General features: G+C 42.8%; 3 protein-coding genes across 5 annotated transcripts; 1 reads left to right on the top strand and 2 right to left on the bottom strand.

Annotated features, from left to right (window-relative positions):
- Nucleotides 1–17: 17 nt before the first annotated feature.
- On the bottom strand, nucleotides 18–2798 carry nanog (nanog homeobox). The gene is made up of 4 exons (XM_079662300.1): nucleotides 2213–2798; nucleotides 1191–1561; nucleotides 965–1102; nucleotides 18–717 (listed from the first exon to the last, which is right to left on the bottom strand). The coding sequence occupies exons 1-4, from the start codon at nucleotides 2619–2621 to the stop codon at nucleotides 361–363; spliced, it is 1275 nt and encodes a 424-aa protein (XP_079518426.1). The 5' UTR covers nucleotides 2622–2798; the 3' UTR covers nucleotides 18–360.
- ipo4 (importin 4) lies at nucleotides 2057–18040 on the top strand. Of its 3 annotated transcripts, none has more exons than XM_079662287.1 (30): nucleotides 2057–2157; nucleotides 6782–6868; nucleotides 7704–7783; nucleotides 7884–7925; nucleotides 8094–8223; nucleotides 8381–8560; nucleotides 8679–8744; nucleotides 9268–9369; nucleotides 9496–9579; nucleotides 9830–9985; nucleotides 10093–10146; nucleotides 10286–10395; nucleotides 10520–10628; nucleotides 10870–10999; nucleotides 11840–11953; nucleotides 12156–12269; nucleotides 12350–12473; nucleotides 12611–12722; nucleotides 12827–12960; nucleotides 14357–14434; nucleotides 14529–14586; nucleotides 14750–14855; nucleotides 14990–15183; nucleotides 15311–15361; nucleotides 15677–15802; nucleotides 16078–16304; nucleotides 16391–16523; nucleotides 16611–16715; nucleotides 17377–17446; nucleotides 17548–18040. In XM_079662287.1, exons 1-30 carry the CDS (start codon nucleotides 2086–2088, stop codon nucleotides 17670–17672), a joined length of 3273 nt encoding a protein of 1090 aa, XP_079518413.1. In that variant the 5' UTR covers nucleotides 2057–2085; the 3' UTR covers nucleotides 17673–18040. The 3 variants fall into 3 exon arrangements, with proteins under 3 accessions (XP_079518413.1, XP_079518415.1, XP_079518414.1); XM_079662288.1 differs by lacking the exon at nucleotides 2057–2157 and adding an exon at nucleotides 6082–6484; XM_079662289.1 differs by lacking the exon at nucleotides 6782–6868 and having other exon boundaries at nucleotides 2071–2157.
- Nucleotides 17888–20404, bottom strand: LOC307026712 (uncharacterized protein). The gene is made up of 4 exons (XM_079662311.1): nucleotides 19839–20404; nucleotides 19665–19764; nucleotides 19456–19585; nucleotides 17888–18636 (listed from the first exon to the last, which is right to left on the bottom strand). Exons 1-4 carry the CDS (start codon nucleotides 19964–19966, stop codon nucleotides 18545–18547), a joined length of 450 nt encoding a protein of 149 aa, XP_079518437.1. The 5' UTR covers nucleotides 19967–20404; the 3' UTR covers nucleotides 17888–18544.
- Between the last annotated feature and the right edge of the window lie 1450 nt (nucleotides 20405–21854).

The raw sequence follows: 21854 nt of genomic DNA, 5'->3' as shown, positions 1-21854 counted from the left end.
AAACTCAACAAAGTTACTGGAGTGAAACTGGCTTTTATAGAAAAATGTGTGCACAGCAGATATCTTTCAGTACTTTGCTTTAAAATTGTTCCAAAAAACAACATGTTCCAAAAAACAACATGATCCAAGAATGCATCTAACACCACCAAGCACAAAGTACACACACACCAACATACATTAAATAGTTGCATATCAAAAATAAAACTAAATGGTACAATACTTTTGATTGGGAGTATGAACAAGGTATATGTACACTCGACCAAGCAAAAAAGACCTCAACTCCAGTGAAATAGAAGAATATAAACCGGGATGTTGGGTAAATATTACATAAAAAGCTTGAACTCATCAACCCAATGACAACTACTGGCCGTGGTGCACCATGGCTGTGCCGCGGGTGTCCACAGCCTCCCCGTCTTTGCTTTCGAAGCGTGTGTCATGCCCAGTGTTATTTGCAGGGGCGGCGCTGGCCGAATTGAATGCCATGGGGTTGTATTCATAGTGGTTGACTCCTGGAGGCATGGACCAGGCCTGTGACCTGGGGGGCACTGCGGTCTGGGACGAGCCTGGGGGCCAGGGAGGGTATCCAGCAGATCCAGCAACAGAGTTCATGGCGGCCAGATAGAAGGCGAGGTTCTGAGGAGCCGCCTTTTTAAAAGACGTCTCCATCATGCGCTGATTGTAATGCTCCTTCAGCTGGGGCCGGGCTTCTCCCTGGTACTGAGGGGAATCGAGCATATTAGTACACAATTTAGAAAAAAGTGGCATTCTTATTCTTACGTTTGATCATGTTTCGTCACGCCTTTAAGGTCATAACCAGACTATGGTTGGGCCTCCATTATGGACGTCTTGTTTTATGTCCTAGCCTCTGTTTCTCTGTTATTAATTAACAGGAAATTTGAGCAGGACAATGTCCAATCACACGTTTATCAGCATTAAATATTTGAGCAAACAAAGAGCTACTCACAGGTGGGATGTGTGGTGGCATATTGGTGTACATGGGTCCACGAGTAGGGCTGTTTCTGTTGTAGCGCTCTGACACCCAGCTCGTGTCCTTCTGGTGCCTCCTGAGCTTCATCCTTCGGTTCTGAAACCAAGTCTTAACCTGAAACCCAGAAGAAAGATTCAGATGATCTGAAAAGATGCATACATTTTGCTGTGGATGTGATCCAGGACAGCCATTAATCCCTCACTTGTTTGTAGGACAACCCAGTCAGTTCTGCAACGTTCTTCATCTCCACCGGTGTGAGGTACCTCTGAACACTAAAGCGCTGGGCAAGAGCATTCATCTGACTCTCAGAGAAGGCAGAGCGGACCTTTCCTTTAGGGGTATTTACAGCAGAAGCCTTCTTTGGGACAATTAAGGGTGCATTTTGGGTATCGTTGGTGCACATGTTCCCATTGACAGGAACGGTTCCGGGCTCCTCCATGACAGAGCTGGAAACATCCTCTCTGGCATCAGGGCTCCTACAGATCGCTTCTTCCTCCAGCTTTTTCTTTGCCCATGTAGCAGGGTCAGCCTGGGGGACACTTCCTTCTCTGCTGCTCCCAGAATTCCAGGAATCTAAGAGAGGGGAACGGACATGGTGAGCAGGGTCAAAATTGTTCCGAGCATTTGTCAAAGCATCACATAATTGTATGCCCCAGTATCCTCTTGAGACCCAGCCATTCACTGGACCTCTGTGGGGGACATGACCCTAAGGATTATATTTAACTACATCATGCCAAATGCAGTTTTGCCCTAATTAACTGTGTATTGGAAAAGGCAGTTTTTTGGCATATGATCATACATTATGAAGTTTCTCTTCTTCATACCAGGTTATTAATGCACACTATAATATAAGCAATATTACATTAAATTATTTCGCTCAATAAAAGCATTAATAATGTAAAGGCCCTGTTGTCTGCTACAATTTATATAAATAAATGCAATAAATAAAACACTTTTTGGTACTTTTTTTTTTTACTTTATTAAAGTGAATAGTTAAATATTTGTTGGCATTTTCAAGTTCTGTCGCTAGATGTCGCCACTTGTTTCAGCGGGTAAAATCAGTGGCGCGATATTTGTGACTAAGAAACTAAACTAAGATGGAACTAAATTGGACTTCGCGATCAACATCCGTGGAAGAAATCCTCGCTTTTTGCATCCATGGGGGAAATGTAAGAATCATAATTTTGTTTTAAAGTTGCATGCGAATCAGTGATAGTCATTTACCTGGTGAGGTGTGAGCCTCCGAGTCACTGGCGGTTTCGCTCCCGGCCCGCCTGACCTCATGTGGCCGGGCATCGTACTCAGGCCTGTGGGGTCCAGCAAGCAGCTGACGGCCTGCTTGGGAGTCGCCAAGGTAAACCGCCTCGGAGCCCTGGTAGTGACCGTGGCCGCTCATGGCGTGCTGCTCCGGGCTGCCGGGCGGAGACTCCTCTCGGGTCCGGGGGGTGGAGGCGAAGTAGGCTGGGCTGACCCCGGCGTTGTAGTTGTTCAAATCCGTGACTCCGGGCGCTTCTCCCCAGCTGGCCGTGTTCCCGTGGTTCTGCTCTGGCCCGGGTTGGTAAACGAGGCCGTAAGCGTATGCGTGGTAAGAGGGGTTATAGTTGTAGCTAATCTGCGGCTTCCAGTCGGCCATTTCTCCGGTTTATCGATAACAATGTTAAAAACCGCAACTAAAAAATAACCAAACAAATGTGAGTTTGGGGTTGAATCGCTTAAAATGCTGCAGGACGAACCCGTTCATCCACGGGGGCGATGCTAGGTCCTGTCCAGGTAAAACAAGCGGGGTCAACTAACTTTGAAAATTGCGCCCATCCTCCAGAGGCTTGTTATAAAGACGTGTGTGGGTGTGGGCAGGTATGAAGGTAGGTGTTGGGATTGTTGGAGCCAATCCCTTTGACTCATCCTTCATTGAAGGCAGTGATGACATTTCATTGGCCCACTAAGTTGATTATCTGTTTTACATTTTTGGTTTGGGACATGGGCTCAAAGACAAACTAGTTTAGAAGAGTTTTAACCACTTTTGAAGTAACCCTCTAAAATTACTTTTTATTTCAATGCTATATTTAAAGTTAAATGTCTCACTTGAGTTATAATGTACTGGAAGGATTATATGAAGCCCCTCATTTATTGTGTGTATTGTTTGGTTTTGAAATGCTTCACTCAGGCAACATGTGCTTGCATGATATGGAGTATAATCTCAAGGTTCCATATTGAAAAGTGTTTTTGTTTCAACATTTAAGAGCTTCCTAAAGATGCTTACACTATGCACACTCCTAATATAACATTTGTATTTATCTAGCTAGATCTATCTCAAAAGAATCCTGTTAATTGTGATCCTAATCCAGCATCTTTTAACAAGAGTTATGAGGCTCAGATTGTAAGAACTGGTGATCTTTTGTTTTTGTTTGAAGAGTTAAGGATGAGATTTTGAGATACATCACTTACTAAAAAAGATAGAGCTAAATTGATACTCACTGATTAATACACTTAAAGCAAAATATGATATTTTTATGGCAGCTTTTGTATTTAAAACAAGCTTCACTGACTGCATGAATACATTGTGCTGCCAGAGATCTAGCTCAGCAGTATAGGACGGTTTTACAAAACATAAATGAGTTACATAAGAGGGCTATCCAAATAGTCAACAAACTTCACATGCATGCCTTTTCAGCACTAAAGCGTCAGTTTGCTTTAAACCATGGCCAAGTCTGTTGATTCCCCTAGTGGCTTCATTGTGTGTTTTGGGGCTTCTGTCAAAGATCAAGAGACTAAACATAGTATCTGGGTCTCAACTATGAAGTTTATGAACCACACCACTTCTTAGTCAGCGTTGTGTTATAGATTGAGAAAAACTTAAATTGAAGGCAGTGAAGCAGCTTACTAAGACATGTTGAACAGAATATTTAGCTTGAAAGAAATCTATGTGAGATTTTAAGTGTTTAAAAATATATTTAACTTTAATTTGTGCACTTTGAACATAAGAGTTTAAAGACAAATCACTGTCGCTTCAAATCCCAACATGCCCAAATTCTGTACGGTGGGTTGGCAATGTTGTTACAGAGTGTTTTACCTCCAAATGCAATCCCTTTCACAAAGATGATTTAGATTAGCTGCGTGTTACCATCCAAGGGTTTGTTGGTGTTCCCCCTCCTTGGCTGTATTGACGTGGTAATGATTCAGTTAGTGATGAATTGATGCGAGAACACTGAGCCTAATGGGCACATAAGCATTTTGACTGATCTCTGCCTGGACAAGGTGTGTTTTCTGATCTTGTACGATCCAAAGCTCCCAGGGGGGGGGGGGGGGTGATGGTGTGTAGAGGGTGTGGGTGGAAAAAGAGTGTGCTTTGAATTAGCATCGGTATGTTGAGAGAGGACAATAGCTTAGCCTTGATGACCATGCTTATTGTAGCCAACTGTATTTGTAAAGTATGTTTGAGAGAGACTGCTTTTGTAAAATAAACTGCAGTGTCTAAACATTTGAACATGAACATCTTCAAGATGTTCCTACTCTCCTGAAATACAACTATAACAGCAAACACTTAATACCTAGCTGTGTGCTGTACAAATAAAAACAGCTGAGTGTGATTTCTTGCTGTCCCAAGCTACAGTTTACATCATTACTTCTTCAGTTTTTCTTTCTTGTATAGTGCAGATCAGTCACTGGTGTTGTTGTTTTAGTACTTGACATTTTGGGTGTGATGTGCGAGACCACGAGAATCTCTTTTGTTGACTCAAATGTATGTAAATGACGTTTGGATACCCTCTTCCAGGTGCAAACACAAGTCACCTTTTATTGTCCTCCTTCAAGAAGTTCAATCAGTAATCTTGATTTGAGTTATATCAAAGTACTTTGAGGTCCTTAACCTCAGTTAAAGTAGGTATACCCTGCCCAGAATAAAAACATGGTTACAAGTACGTCCTGTGCTAATAATTTGAAATATGCAAAAATATACAAGTATTTCAGACTCAATGTTACTAATATCCAAAGTAAAAGTAATGGTATTGTCCAATTCAGTGTTATATTTTCATATCTGATGTGTTTAATGTTGTAGGTGGTGAAATGTAAAACTTCTATACAACTCTAACCAGGGTATTTTCATAGTTTGGCCTTTGAGCGTATGTTTCATATTAGAAAATGTGTAAAAACTAGCAATGGTATATTTACAAGTACTGTGAAGTGATATTTTGAACTACTCTTACCTAACTGTAGTTAGTTAATGCATCTTTAAACTTCTACTGCATACTTTTTTGCAGATTCAGATTACTAATACAACATCAAATCAACTGATACATGTTCATTTATTAATAAGGATCACACTTCCAGAAAGTAGATACAATAATTAAAAAGACCTAAATCTTTACCAGCTGCAACATTAAAGTGAAACACTTTGATGCATCAATACTTTGTAAAATATTACTTATTATTCTTAAAAAAGCAATTCTGCAAAATTAGTAGTTTCAGTTTTGGTACGTTAAGTATATATTAATACCAAAATGGTTTACTTTTAATTTTTTGATATTAGGACTTATAGACCCACTGTTATAATGTACTACACGGGTGGGTATTGCTACTTTAGTAAAAATACCTGACTCTTCAAATACAAAGGAATAGTTAATATAGCTGGCTTATAAATGTAGTGGAATAAAAAGAAATACATTTTTCACTTGTAGTGCAGAAGAACTATAAAATAGTGTAGCAGTGTGCAATTACCTAAAAGTTCCAGAAGTATATTAGATGTCCTTTTTCCCTTATCAGCATTGATTTAGATTTGTTGCACACGATTATTTTAGCAAAATATCTAATCCACAAATGATGCTTTCTCAAAATGTCTCAAGTAGCCTATTTAGTTTTCTGAAGGACATGATGGAACTATCTTCATTCCTGATTGATGACTTGTGTTTTTTTTTTCCATAATGCCCTCAGTTTGAATTCATTTAATAAACGCTGATGTGATTTGCGTTTTTTCTGATCTATTTGAAAATAAATTCTATATAGTTGAACTAAAGTATATATATATATATATATATAGGGTTAGCTGTACATGCCCTCCTCTCCGGTGGGGACGCTGTTAGTTTCTGCCTGCAGTCTCACTCACAGCAGCATGTCCCTTTAACACATCTCACATGGAGCTCCTGGCCGGTTCTGTCCCGCGTGCTGGCAGTTGAGCCCTAACGGACCAGCCTGAGCTAGGGACTCAATTCTGCCGGACTCGCCTTTTCGGCTTTGACAGCTCCACACGTATCCGACGTTTTCTCTAATTTAACCTTTACGGCAAATTTGACAGCTAACACACAGAGTTTATGTTTACATATTTAACAGCTGTAACGCACTTGGCAACTACACCGGGAAACTCTTTTATTCAACCCGGTTTATTATAAATATTTCTGTTAACGGTTTCAGCAGAAGTGATAGCTCTAAACCGTCAAGATGACAGAGGAACTTGAGCTAATTCTTTCGCAGCTGACACAGCCGGATAATGCTGTAATTCAGCAGGTAAAGTCACAAATAACTTTGTCCCTGTTAGCATTAGCGTTATTAAGTTTGTTAAACGAAGGAAAAGTTGGGAAAACTAAGTGTAACGGTTTACTAACGGTTAACGAATTAAGCTAGCTAACGTCTGGTAACGTCCGGCCAACTGTCCAACAGTTGGTCATGATATTCAGCACCATTATGTTGATGTGCATTGTGACTGTGGCCCACTAACTTTATTTATAAAGAAACCAAAGGCTTGGGTTGTGTGTCATTTGGCAGCCAGTCTAACATGGTGAGACCTCTTTTGTACCCTTTTAGGCCACCGTCCAGCTGAAACAGGCTTTCAAAGACCCAGCCATTATTCCAGCCCTCTGTGCTGTCATGAGTGGCTCCCAAAACCCTCAGGTATTCTGTGGGTGTGGGTGTGATTTTGTTTGGGATAAGTAACATTTTCCGAATTATTTTGTCCAAGTCAAATGTTGAGTGAGTGTGCCATCTACTAGTTAACATTTTCTTTAAATCAGTGGAAACCAATTAATAGAAAAGTGCTTTTTACAATGGTGTCCTTGTGATACATTATACAAAATAAGTTATGCAATAAATAGTGTGAACTCAACATTAGAATACATATACATTTAACACAACAGTAAAATACTTACATTTCACATGGACAAACGCATTAAGTAAAACAGGTCCATACATTATATAAAATATCATTCAATAAAAGCTTCAACACTACTGAGGTAAGCATTTCTCTTACTTAAGAGAGCTTATTCCATTTCCATGTTCATACATGGGCTTTTTTTTGTGCTAACAAGTATAGTATTCAATAAGTCTAGTTAGCGATGAACAATACAATTGTTAATTTTTAAGGATGGCTTTTGATGTTAAAGAGAGACCGCATTATTCTGTTCCGATGGTTCCTGATTACCACCGCACCTTCTTTAGAGCATATAACGATGAATTATAAAATGTTCAGCTGTGATCCACCATTCGCAGCTTCCCTCATGACAGACAGGTGCAGGACTCATGGGACACCAAGCAATTTAGATTAGGTTCACTTATCTACAAATGTAACAGTTAATTGTACTCTTACAGTAGGACCTTCAACTGAATGTTAATCTGAAGTCTAATGTTTACATTTAAATAAGATATCTTTTTTTAATTGAAGCGTATACGTTTTTCAACATGAGATTTGGAAGATCATTTCCCCCTGTGTGCTTTCACCTATGTAAACTAGATTCGTCAGTCAGCTGCAGTGATGCTGAGGTTGAGAGTGAAGAAACACTGGAAGAAGATTAACCCTAATGATAGAGAAAGGTTTGCTTTTTTGACTTTTCATTGAAGCCTTTCACACAATTATGACACTAAACCATGTTGAATACAAGTTGTAATGTGATGTATTTCTTTATTCATGCAGCCTTAAGACAGTGGTGTTGCAGGCCTTCATGCAGGAAACCGAGTAAGCTATTCAGTTTATCTACTTTTCACTAAGTGTATCCAGTTTCTAGAGTTATAACCCACTCTTTCCTAAATGACACTGACTGAGGTATAGCAATGTGTATCCCTGCACAGGTGAGATATATATATATATTAATGAGCCCTCACTCAATGTATCTTTATTTTGCAGGCACACAGTGCAGCACTCACTTTCCCAACTGTGCGCAATGATGGTTAAGCATGAGACACCAGATCGCTGGCCTGACCTGCTGCAGCTCCTAAACCAAGCCACCAAGAGCAGCAACCCTCATGACAGACAGGTACAGGCGTCATGGAACACCTAAACATTTAGATAAGGTTCAAATATCTACTTATTTAACACTAAACTGTATCTTAATGTTAGGGCTTAACATATCTGTGGCAAGTGATCTTTGTCCATATCAAATTGGGAATATCAACTGTCCTTTGTTCTAACAGGTTGGCCTCCTGCTGCTGAATAAGGTGATGGAGTCTAATCCTGAGCCTTTCAAGCCTCACTACTGCCAGCTGCTACAGCTGTTTACTGTTGTCCTGCAGGACCTCCAAAACCCAACAGCCCTGTACTACTGCATCCTCACCCTCACAGCCATAACTGCATACACTGGCACTGAAGAGATGGTGAGTCGGTCTTACGCTTTGAATTATTGCATTTTGCAGGAACAATTCAAAAGCCTGAATAGCCTGTACAGGTGGGATAGATTTGTTATTGACTGTTGTGCATTTTTCTTTCCGACAGAACCTCATGCGTTCTATCATCCCACACCTGATTGTCGCTCTGAAACACCTCATCAAGGCAGACCAGGTACATTTTCATCACAGACCTTTTATTTTTACAAGTAAAGCTGTTTTCTGATGCCTGAAGTATTTAATGCAGTGGTCGCCAACCACCCGATCGATCGCGGGTGTGGTGCGGGTAGATCGAGGACCGTTAAAAAAAGAGTAACAAAAGAAAGAAAAGTGCACCAGATTGATGCTTTCAACTTCAATATTTAAAAAAAAATCTTCCCGGGGGAGCATCCCCCCGGACCCCCCTTGAGGAGATGAGGTCCGCCCCCCAATAGCACTTTACCTCCGCCTATATGCCGTGAGCTGATTATGGACCCTGCATTGTAACAGTAATTCAGATGCAATTAGCCTATAGAAAAGGCCTCAAATTGGAAGCATTGTCTGGGCCGTCTTTTTCACTCAATTCTGCAATAGGTAGATCTCGCCTTTCACCTAGGCCGAGGTCGGTGATCTTGGGCTTAAAAAGCTTGGTGACCACTGATTTAATGGTATGGATAAATCAGGTCCCTTAATTATCGTGTTTATCTGTGTCTGCACAGAGCCAAGCCAGCGAGGCCATGGAGGTTTTCAACGAGCTCATGGAGAGCGAGGTGTCCATCATCGTCCCTCATATTGCTGACATTGTCCGCTTGTGCTTGGAGGTGGGAGCTGCTGAATGTCTGAATGATCTCCTTACTTAATCCCAAACAAATATGTTTGAATATTTGAAATATGTTTGAAGGATTTTAATTATGATAACATATGTTAAATATCTGTTTTTTTGCCAGGTGGGCAGTGACACCACTCTGAACGACTCAGTGCGGGTGAAAGCACTGTCTTGTATTGCTTTCCTCATCAAGCTGAAGAGCAAGGTAACGTCACATGTCAGCGACTTTAAATAAATTACCTATATCTCTATTCTAGTCTTGATAAGATAAATGAATGTGGATAATTGATTGAAAGAGAGAATGCGCACGTCCCCACGTTTTATACTATTTGTTTTTCGGCTCATTATATGCAGTGACGGCTTGCGTGTCATAAACAACGTTTTTGTTTTGAATTATGAATACACATTACATTGGCTTAATAAAAACAATCCTTATTATTTCCTCTACTTTATAGACTGTGCTGAAGCAGAAGCTGCTGACCCCCATCCTGCAGGCCATTTTCCCTATTTTGATTGCAGCCCCCCCGCCTGGCGAGCAGGACCCAGAGGACCAGGAGGATGACAGCGGAGATGGAACAGACAATGACAATCCCAAGCATTGCTCTGCTCAGGTAGGGATATCAAATGTGTTCTGTTGTGTAAGAACAATGACTTTTCAACAGCCCTTGTAGATTCACTGTTGAGCAATGAAGATTAAACTATTTCCTTGTATTTACAGATTATTGACACTATGGCCCTCCATATGCCTCCAGAGAAACTGTTTCAACAAGTGGTAGGTCATGTGAATAAAGCTGTAAAGAATAACAGATATTTTACGTTCAGTTGAATATTTTAAAACTGCATTGAGCGTATAAGTAACTTGCATTGAGTTAGAACCTTCACACTGTATTACGCTGTGTGTTGTGCTTTAGATGCCCATGACCCAGACCTGCCTGGCCAGTGAAAACCCCTACGAGAGGAAGGGGGGGCTGATGTGTCTCGCTGTGCTGGCTGAAGGATGTGCTGACCACATACGCACCAAGTAAATCTGGTTCTCCATATACTCTTTATATTTTCAAATGAATGTGTTTTATTTGGACTGTTAGCTAAATAATACCAGGCGTGGGGATTTGAGTGTAATCACCGTTGGTCTGTATCCATGTTAGGATGCTGTCATCAGTGCTGCAGACGGTGTGCCAGAGTCTCTCTGACAGCAACCAGGTGGTGCGCAGTGCCAGCCTGTTTGCCCTGGGACAGTTCTCTGAGCATTTACAGGTTAGTTAGCACTGTGGTGCTTTTCCTTTGCTCATGCTTGAGTTACAGCTCAGACCGTAGAGTACTAATCTATAGTATAATATAAAATCCCTTTTATATTGACTCACTTTGATACAAAATAGTCCTTACTTCGTATAGCTTAACAAGTGCACCATTATATTTCTAGTTCTACAGATACATTTTATATGATTGGAATACACTTTACACAGTTGTTCACTTTGTTTCCCCCTCGTCCCCACAGCCTGAAGTGAGCAAGTACTGTTCAGAGTTGATGCCGTTGCTGCTGGGCTACCTTTCCTCATTGAACCAGGCAAAGGTCGGCCATGTAACTAAGGCCTTTTATGCCCTTGAGAACTTCATGGAGAACCTGGGTAAGCTGAGGAAAAAGAGTGACACGGTACAAGTGGATCACTGCAAGAGAAAACATAAAACGCATAAACCTTTCAGACAGGATTTAATAAAAATCCAATGAACCAAAAAAACATATTATGTGAAAATGTCATGATTAAATGCCGTAATTTTCGGACTATAAGCCGCGCCTTTTTTCCAATTTTTCAACGCTGCGGCTTATATAACGGTGCGGCTAATCTATGGATTTGTACAGCTAACGGCCACTAGGGGACCTCCTAAAATCTATGGATTTTACAGGTTACAGTCCACCACCTTTAACTCTATGGGCTCTATGGCCGGTCCGCGACCCCCACCTTTAAGCGGCGGGCTCCAGCAGGAAAAGCTGGAGGCCGGAAAAGAGTGAGACAGGTAGCGCGCAAAAGTAAAAGTGGAACCGAGAGTGGTACGAGAGACAGAACGAGAGCAAGACAGACAGACATTACGAGAGCGAGACAGTTTGTCCCCGTACCACTGGTTGAAAACCACTGCTGTAGATCACTGCCGGTACGTGCGCTGGGAGCGCACCGTTTCTGTTTGAAAGTTGAAAAGTTTGTGTGTCTGAAACGCTATGTGATACAGTACAGTTTACACAGCACAGAACATGTTCTCTAGCTACTATTGCACTGCGGCTTATATATGTACACATCATTCAATTTAGCTGCTGCGGCTTATATTCAGGTGCGCTTTATAGTCCGAAAATTACGGTATTCAAAAGGATCCACCATTTTAGTAGTAGCTAGAGTCATCCAAATCTATCTATCACTGGGTCTACATGCTGTATCTGGGTCTACATGCTCTATCCATTTCTTCACGCTAACCAGGAGCAGATATTGAGCCCTACCTGCCCACCCTGATGGAAACCATGTTGTCTGCTCTTAACAACGCTGAGAGCCTCAAGATCAAAGAGCTTGCCGTGTCTGCAATAGGTGCCATAGGTAAGAAGCTGTCAAAGGTTTATCAGATGCAATTAAATAGTCTTTTCGACCTTACAATTTAAGCTGAATTTTAAGCTTACCTCCTGAAATCTCTCTTTAGCTGTGTTATTAATTTTGTTTACTTCTTTTAGAAATACGTTACTATGACACAAGCTTGGTTCAAAGTAACCCGAGCCTCCGTTGTAAATGACTTTCTTATCAGCCAATGCTGCCAAGGAGCTGCTGGTTCCCTACTTCCCCCCAGTCATTGAAAGCCTGAAGGGGTTCCTGACCACCACCTCTGAGGAAATGAGGTCTCTGCAGACTCAGTCTTTGGGTAGGTCAACCACAGAGACGTTACACCACACTCGACAGCATCATGGATGGAGGTTAATCGTCTGTTTCTGTCGCTGTTAGATACTCTCTCTGTGCTTGCCCGTGCCATCGGCAAAGACGTCTTCAGTCCTCTCGCTGCAGAGTGTGTCCGTCTGGGCCTCAACCTCACAGACACTATTGATGACCCTGACCTGAGACGCTGCACGTATGTAGCTAAGTGTCTGAACATGTTTTTTTTTAACCACAGGATTCCCAGTTTCTAACATAATCTGAACAGAGTGTTTATAGTGTCTTATATCCTGTAGTCTTTACTCGACCTCTCTCTTTGCTCCCCTTCCTCAGGTACAGTCTGTACTCGGCTGTATCCACAGTCAGCCCCGACTGCCTCACTCCTCACCTCCCTGCCATCACTACCATCATGCTGCTCGCTCTCAAGTCCAATGAAGGCATCACGGTACGTAGCACACAGCCAGCACTCTGAGACCCACGGGCCTTTCATCAAATACACTATATTTAATACAGCATTTCACTTTGTATCCTCTCCTATTCTCCCTTCAGGCACACGTCGAGGAGGACAAGACCTTTGTCCTGCTGGATGATGACGATGATGACGACAACAACGATGTGGAAGTCAAAGATTCAGTTGAGTTTCTGGAAGATGAGCCTGACACAGATCTCCATGATATTGCAGGGTAGGAGTCACACACATACACACAAGTACAAATGCATTTACATTTAATACCCTTAAAGAGCAACTTGCAGGTTAGAGACCCCAGTGAATAAATGTGTAGGAAAATGATGAATACACTAGATTAAAAAATATATATATAGATAAATATATGTAAGAAATGTTCACTTCCGCATAAAAAAAAGACCACCCGCGTTTGACGTCACATGAGGGAGAGCGGCCGGTCCAACGTTTTAATAAACATCCCAATGCTAGTTTTGACACAGAAGACACAGAATAAGTTGAACATGTATATTCTTATGCATATGACGGACCACAACCTGCTAGGCGTCCAAGAGACCAGGAGCAGCCAAGGATTAGAATAAATAACGGCCATCAGAGAGAAATTGAGCTGTGGTGTGAAGAGAACCAGTGGAGAGAACAGAGCAGCTGTCTTGGTGAGTGACCGGCGTTAGCTACAGAATGTTAGCTAACGTCGGTCACATCACAACATTGTAAAGTTAGCTATGATATATCAGGCTATAACTAAAGTAGTATTGATAATATAGTAAGGTTACTGGCAGGACTGTTGATACTGATCCATAACAGAAACTAATGCGCAAGTATCAGCCGTATCTCGCGTTACCTAATGCAGCTCCACACTACGGTGCTGTGTACCGGAGGGGAGAGAGAGAGGAGCGAATGGGGGGAGAGAGAGTGAGAGAGGAGCGAAGGGGGGGGAGAGAGAGCGAGAGAGGAGCGAAGGGGGGGAAGAGAGAGAGAGAGAGAGGAGCGAAGGGGGGAGAGAGAGAGGAGCGAAGGGGGAGAGAGAGAGAGAAAGAGGAATGAATGGGGGAAGAAAGAGAGGAGCGAAGGGGGGAGAGAGAGAGAGAGAGAGAGAGCGCGCAGCAAAGGGGGGAGAGAGATGTAATACGGTTTCCTGATAAACGTTTAGTTTGATAGGCCTCAGCTGTGGAGAGTATGTGCTGCAGGGAGGTGGATGCACCTCGCACAACGCACCCAGGAACGAAAGCTAGCTCCGGTCCTTTTCCTGTGGGGAGGAAACTGTGGACTCGATGTCCTGACAGGCTTGAGTTTGTGCAACCTGCACAAACTCAAGCTCACCATGATTAAACATTTTGAAATGCAATGTAAAATTACTGAAAAAAAATTACTGAAAAAATAGCAGCTCACTAAACCACAACCGCTCAAACCAACTAGCAACTACTACCGTGAATCGGGCAGACAGGGAGTCTGAGAAAGTTGTTCCCCCATGTGACGTAATATGACGCCAACAAAAACTTTTTAAATTGTAGTTTTCAGGCAAGGTTAAGCATAAATGTAGAAAAAAAAAAACCTGCAAGTTGCTCCTCATCAAAATCTGTTCTCACTACGTCTGAAACAATGTCTCCATCTCTCAGGTTTAGTGTGGAGAACGCATACATCGATGAGAAAGAGGATGCCTGCGATGCGCTGGGAGAGATTGCCTTCAGCACTGGGTAACAGATATTTACAAAAAATATTTTTGTAATAAAATCTCTCACATTTCTTGTGGCATGCTTTACCTTGCGTTGCTATGGTTTCCCCTGACAGTGCTGCCTTCCAGCCCTTCTTGGAGTCCAGCTTCCAGCAGGTTTACGAGATGAGAGATGTAAGTCCCTCTTGCTGCTCAGCCCCATCCTCCTCCTCCTCCTCCTCCTCCTCCTCCTCCTCCTCGGTCTAAAGTCATGTGAAGCTCCTTTTGGGCATGCACACTTCAACTTGACCTATCATGCTGTTGACTTGATGCTTTTATCTGTGTCCTCCCTCCCTAGTTTCCCCATGAGGACGTCCGCAGGGCAGCATTTGGAGCTATGGGCCAGTTCTGCAGAGCTCAGCATCTAGTGTGGAAGGAGATTCCCACTGAGGCCAACCACCAGGGTAAAGCCTCTCTTCTCACCAACTCCACTCTACTGTCATTTCTTCAGGAAATACATAAACAAGTGTTCTCTAAGCGTTTCAACTCCTTTTGAACTTGCCTCCTCCCTCCTGTACATGTCGCCTCCCTCCACCAGCCTTACTGAAGTTGCTGGATGTGGTGCTTCCCTGCTTTGTGGAAAGCGTTCGAACAGAGCACGAGCGCCAGGTAGTGATGGGCATCCTGGAAACAATGAACAACGTCATGAAGTCCTGCAAAGAAGAGGCTTTCAAGAACCCTGCACGCCTAAAGGAGATCAGCCATGTCATCTGTGACGTGCTCAAGAAGAAGGTGAGAACACTGACAATCATCCCACGACGGCTTTATTTACTTTTCACTCAAATCATTTCACATTCATTATATGTGACTGTTGGGAGTTATTCTTCTAACCCTCCACTATGGATGTGTTTCTGCTCAGACGGTTTGTCAGGACGGTGGTGGCGATGAAGCTGATGATGAAGAACAACAGGTTGGTTTTCCTCTGGTTGCATATTAAGGCCCAGTCATGGACATTAAAGTTCATCTTTACATGGTGAGATCTACTCCTAAGTGTCACCACACTGTTTCCTTTCTATAAAGGATGTGTTAATACTAATGAATATAAATCAGCATTGTTGTGGACATATTGATGTATTAGTTTTAAAGTGAATGGATAAAACATGGGACTGATCATTCAAGAGCTATGCCATCACACCGCTTCAGTCAAAATAAATAGCATCTATCGTACTCTCTGTGTGTGTGAGCTGCTTCACTGCCCAGTGACTCACTGTGCTTCCTGGTTCAGGCGGAGTACGACGCCATGCTCCAGGAGTTTGCTGGGGAGGGGATTCCTCTGGTGGCGTCGTCTGTGCCTGCAGACAAATTCTCCCCTTTCCTCAACGACCTGCTGCCTCTGCTCATGAACAAAACTGTGAGTGTGGGCCGACTGACAAAGAACCTCAGTTTAACAGATCGTTTACTCAATCACATTTATTATCCTAGTCCTATTTGATTATGATGCTAGAACTCCTGACAGTGCAGCGACGTGCTTTTTCTATTTGTTAGTCACGAGTAAATGACAAGGGTAGAATCACAATATTCTAATGTTTCAAGGCGTTGATGATTTTAATCAACGGTGCATTTAATGCCTTTGATGTTTCCTTTTTGGCCAGTCTCACACTAATGATTGTATTCCTCCCTCAAAAGAAATCCTCTTGCACGGTGGCAGACCGCTCCTTCTCTGTGGGAACAATCGGAGAAATCCTGCAAGCCCTTGTGACCGCACCTGGGGGCGCGGGAGTGGCGGGCCGACTGTCCAATCGCTTGCTCCCCGTGCTGGTAGCTGGGGTGAGGGACAGTGATGCTGAGGTCCGCAACAACAGCGTGTTTGGGCTGGGGTGTCTGGCCCAGGCTGCCGGACCCATCTGTGTCACGTATCCTTCTGCGCGTTGATGTGTCCAATACATATGAATGACACAAAGCATCACATGCAGCTGTTCCTTAATGAAGCGTTCTCCAGAGACTATCCCATGATGCTGTCTGTCTTCTCCAGCATGCTGACCAAAGAGTCAGACCTCAGGGTGATTGACAATCTGTGTGGAGCGCTCTGCAGGATGATCCACAGCAACGTGGACGCTGTCCCTCTCGAGCAGGTGCTGATTGTATATCATACATGCTGACACACATTCACAAACTGGAGATCTGCTGCTAACCTGGATAATCTTTGTGCTCGCTAACAGGTTGTGCCCGCTCTGGTGGGTCGTCTTCCCCTCAAAGAGGACATGGATGAGAACAAGACCGTGTACAGCTGCCTGGCCATGCTCTACACACACAGCCCTGCTCTGGTACTACACACACACACACACACACACACACACACACACACACACACACACACACACACACACACACACACACACACACACACACACACACACACACACACACACACAGACACACACACTGTTATAGTCTGTGTGTAGAGGATTGTGTTGACATTGAGTCTCCATCGGCATACAACACACTCGGTAACTCATTCAGACACATTCTACAGTTTGTCTTTCAAGACTTTTAATTGCCCGCCTCCTGCCCACCTCGTGCCTATATCAAGACACAGAGAAATTGGTTGCAAACAAAAGCAGAAATGTATAATTATACATAATTGGAGCAGCTGTTGAAATGTTTCCCATGATCCCAACAAATATATTGACAAATCTCAGGCCAATCTTTTAAACATCTTTATTACATTTTGTTATGTTTTATAAAGTAGTTCAACAACACTTTGTGCATACAGAACATGTTAACTCTCTAGCTCACGCAGACTTTAGACAAACAGTCATTTAAAGACAACAGGAAAGCTAAATATTTGATTCAGTCTCTCCCAACCTGTTCCAACGAGCTTCAATGATACATGGTGATGAATCTTTTCAGACATTGTGTGATGGACTTAGACCCTGACGTTGAACATCGTAACAACAATTCTTTAAATCTGTTTTTCCCTTTCAGGTTTTGGGGCTAATGAAGCCCATCGTGGCCGCTTCCAGTCAGGTCCTCGGCAACAACAAAGTGGATCAAGGTGAATTTAGATATTGTCCCTCATTAAGCTTCCTCACCACAGATTCATATTGCTGTGTTTTTGAGTCATCCCGTAACTCCTATTGTGTCTCTCCCCCTCAGAAACCCAGAGCACGTTGGCGCTGCTGATGAGAGACTTTGCTCAGCAGCACTCTGCAGCCTTCCAAGCAGCTGTGAGCTCACTTCCTGGAGAGCAGCAGGCAGCACTCAGCGCAGCCCTCTCGTAGCGCGCTCACATCCTTCCACTCGGGTCAAAAGCCAGCAAAAAAAAAAAAAAAAGACGTGGGGACAGTTTGTGGCTTCTCCCAAAAATGATCTAAATATAGCACTTCAACCATTCTTGTTATCATTTCATTTGACATTTACACCTAGGAGGATTCACTTTTAATGTATTTGCTCAAACGCATGATGTGTTTAAGTTTTATTATTTTAAGAGTTACCCTCCCGTGTTGTTCCCATTGTATTCTGTTTCCCTGTTACTACTGTAAAGTGCTTCCACTATAGTCGACCTTTCTGACACGGTTTGGACTTCTGGCTTCTGCTGTCTGAGTGTGAAACATTGAGCTGCTGATAAAAGTCGTTATTTGTTCCAATCTCCCAGAGTAATTCAATTCACTTTAAACTCTTGATGCTTATTCTTTCTCTTAGGGTCGCCTTACTTAAAGATATATCAGCTGATGGGGCATTCTAGCAGAAACACAGCAGTTAAAACAACTCCAAATACTTTATAGTTCAAACTATATAAAAACTACTTTATCCTCAGCTCATCCTATGACTGTTTGCAGCCGCCGCTATTGGTGCTATTTCTAGTCGGCCTGTTCAAACTATTTAACACTATACTACAACATATATTTGACATGTGCAAGATATTTTTACAAATGCTACAAAGATTTAACATGATGCCACAATGCATGCCGTGCAGTTAATGTTGAGCCATTCATCCTCGCCTTGCTCTAAAAACAACACTTTGAGTCCTATAATAAATGCAAACTTGCATCTTAGAGTTAACAAAGTGATTTGTCGTGGAGTCGTTGCACATTAATGCTGGTATGTTGACATTAATCTGCTCTCTGGTTGGATGATGGTGACTCATCGTTCCTCAGATCTCCCGTTGCTCCTCAGTCATTTCAGGCTGCTGGTTTTCCCTGTCCAATGCCAAAGTCATCTGCACCGGGGTCAGCCCGTTCTCCCCTGACAGACAGAGAGGTCTTATTTGAAATGCATGTGCCACCTGAACCACATGGATATATCTGTATGTACTAATAGTGGTAAATGCCACACATTCGTAGCGAGCGGAACCAGCCCTATGAAGCTTTTCACACAACTCAACTGAGAGGACACGTCAGGTCTATGATTATTAATATTATGATCTTATATCTGCCTGTTTAGACACAGTTGTTGACATCAGGCATCTTTAGCTTGTGTCACTACAGCCTGAACCAAAACGCATTCTATGCATTTCCTCATACACGAAAGAACATCTATGATTGGACAGTTGAACAGATTTGTAAGCGAGATAATGGCTAAGTTTATCATTAAAGTAATTCTTCATTTTAAAATGGCTTGGCTTTAGAAATGTCCGGCTTTTCTGTTGGGAATCATAATAAACTGACATTTTTGGGATTTGAGACATTTAAATTAATTTCTGTACAATCTGATTCATTGAGAAAATAAATGGCAGATAAATCGATAATGTAAATAGTCTTTAGTAACAACTTTAACAAATTCCCGATGGAGGGTCCACGGCTTTCTCTGGACTCTGATGTAAAGTATGATCTCCTTGCAATGCCTCAAGCTTTAGCACCGTGCGGTGATCTCAATCACTGACAGTTCCTCTCTGTAGGGCCGCTGCAGCCTGAGGCCGGCTCAGGGACTTGTGGGGCAGGGTTTTGCACAAACAGAAAATAACTATTGGATAAACTATGAGCTAACACAGATAATGACAATCCATAAACCCTGAGAGCTGGGACGGCAACCTAAGATACTGTACTGAACGAAGTGCTTACAGACCTATGCCTCCGCTTTTCCAAGGCAGGATATTCATCCCTGTGCGACAGAAGGAGCGGTCAGTGTGGGCCTCGGTGCTGTACAGCACCTCCTGCACCTGTTTCTCTCCGGGCTTCTGGGCTTTCACTCTCACCTAGAAGAGCAAACATCATTTTGTAATCCAGACACCCACATTTGTTTTTTTCCATTCATATCTGGACAAAAAGTCATACCTCGAGGATGGTGACCTCTTTCTCCTTCAACTTCCCTGCTTTGTTTTTAACCTGGGTCTTCTTGGTGTCCACCCACACCACCCTCTCCTTCACCTCTGACCTGCACGCAGACACACATGTTAACACATGTACATGAAATATCTTTTTAAGACCTCTCACATGAAGCAAACTCACTCTTCGATGCCCAGGTCGGCCAGTGTGGTGTCCAGGAAGGGGAACGGCTGGTGTGCCGGGTCGGGCTGCACCTCTATGGGCAGATTCACAGACATGGGGAGTTCCCACTCCAGCTCCACGCGCACCATGGTTCCCCGTGGGGTCTCCCTGCCCGCTGGTTGTCCATTGGCCTGCTCCACATCGGCCTCTTCCTCCTCCAGCAAGGTTTGTGTCTCGTCTGCTGCCAGCTTGACTTTGTGATCTCAAACAAAAATGAAGTTTTCCTCTCCCTCTCTGTGACAGATGCTCTGTTTCTGTTCTGCTGCAGGAACAGGCGGCCGCTGGTGATTCAGAGCTCTGCCTCTTGTGATGATGGAGGAAAGTGTGAGAGTCTGATGCGTAGCCCTCTGATTTAAGCAGCCGGTGTGAATGTGTGTTATGTGCCACTCAGATGTTAGGTTTATTAGACTGTCAGGGTGGTGATGGACGGGTGGTCTTTGCACTGCCCAGGTGTCGTTGTTCATCAGTCTGGGTGACGTCAGTGGCCTTAAGCACTTTCATCTGTGATCAAACAACTGAAAACGTAATGCTTTTTAAACTACACTTCATATTTGTTTTTAAATGGGCTTTATAACAATATTCCAGAGGTGACATCAAGTTTATTTCTGTGTTATGAGGTGATTCTCTCCACCATACATCTACACCTCCACTCATTTGTCTCCCATTTTATCATTTAAATGAAATTGAGGATGACACATGGATCATTCACAGCACAGCGTCACATTTTCAGCTTTTGAAAAATGTGTTCTTGTTCTTACTTTACAGGGGGACACAAACATGGGGACACGTGTGGATCCATGCGTGTGTGTGTTGTGCTGTAGTAAGTAAGCCATCTTTTCACCACTAAACTAGCACTCTGGGCCCAGCATGTCACATTCCAGGGACAGAGGACTCAATAAATCCTCTTCACTGCGGAGGGATACCGATGATGTAAGGGCTGGGGAATGTATAGAGCGAAAGACAGAACTAAGCATCAGGGTATGGTAGCTGATTAAAGCAGTGTATTTCCACTAATAATGTACTTTTTTTAGCACTTGATTATGTAAAGGGTCCCCATTTTGTATTTCCCTTAGCCTTATAGCATCTTTCTGCTTGTTTTTTGAAGCTCAAATCAGATTTTAGCCTGGTTTTCTTCACTCTAAAAAAAAGCCGTAAAACTCACGCAGTTCGCTACAACAACACCTGCTGAATATAAAGCATTTAATAGCAAAATGTCCATATATTCTGACCACAATCCAGGCCAAATGCTAATGTTTTTCGAGCTCAACCGGATATTTTAAAGATAAAATGACAGGTTAGATCTTTTCCAACAACACATTTTTCGACAAGGTGTTTGTACCACCTTTTTTGTTCCATGCGAATAACGTCATGATATTTTGGCTTCAGTAGCCAGCCTTTGACCCTGCTTTCCCAGCAATGTGTGTAAACAAACACTCACATTTTGTCCTTCAGTGCCACTGATGAATTAATAGTGGAGGAGGCGGCCATGACTAACCGGCAAGCTGTTTCAAAGCAAGGCATTTAGCCCTTAACCATGTGGCTCTGTTGTGATCACAATTAGGCATTCCTTCAGTCAAAACCTTAAGCAGGGTATATGCAGGCATCCTGAAGTCAAATGTAATTCCTTTTAAGACCTTTTTTAAGACCCGTTCCATACATTTTAAGACCTCATCGCCACTTTGAGTTTTAACCGTTTACATTAGCGACACTTTACCTCACATTTACTACTACACAACATCACACTACACACCTACGCAATGATTCAGGCAAACTGTAGAATACAACCTCTTTGGACCATTTATATACTTATTGAAAACAAGCTACAAAATGTAATACCTTGGAAAATGCCTTTTAATACTTCTTAATAGTCTTAATTTTCGCTAAATTGATTTATCAACTTGTAATACTTTTTAAGACCCCGCGGACAACCTGCTTAAGGGACAGTGTATTTCCTGGCAGAGCAACCAGAATGTATCA

This window comes from Notothenia rossii (genome assembly GCF_949606895.1).
Source record: "Notothenia rossii genome assembly, chromosome: 12".
NCBI classification, from domain to species: domain Eukaryota; kingdom Metazoa; phylum Chordata; class Actinopteri; order Perciformes; family Nototheniidae; genus Notothenia; species Notothenia rossii.
This window is presented reverse-complemented; position numbering and strand designations above follow the sequence as displayed.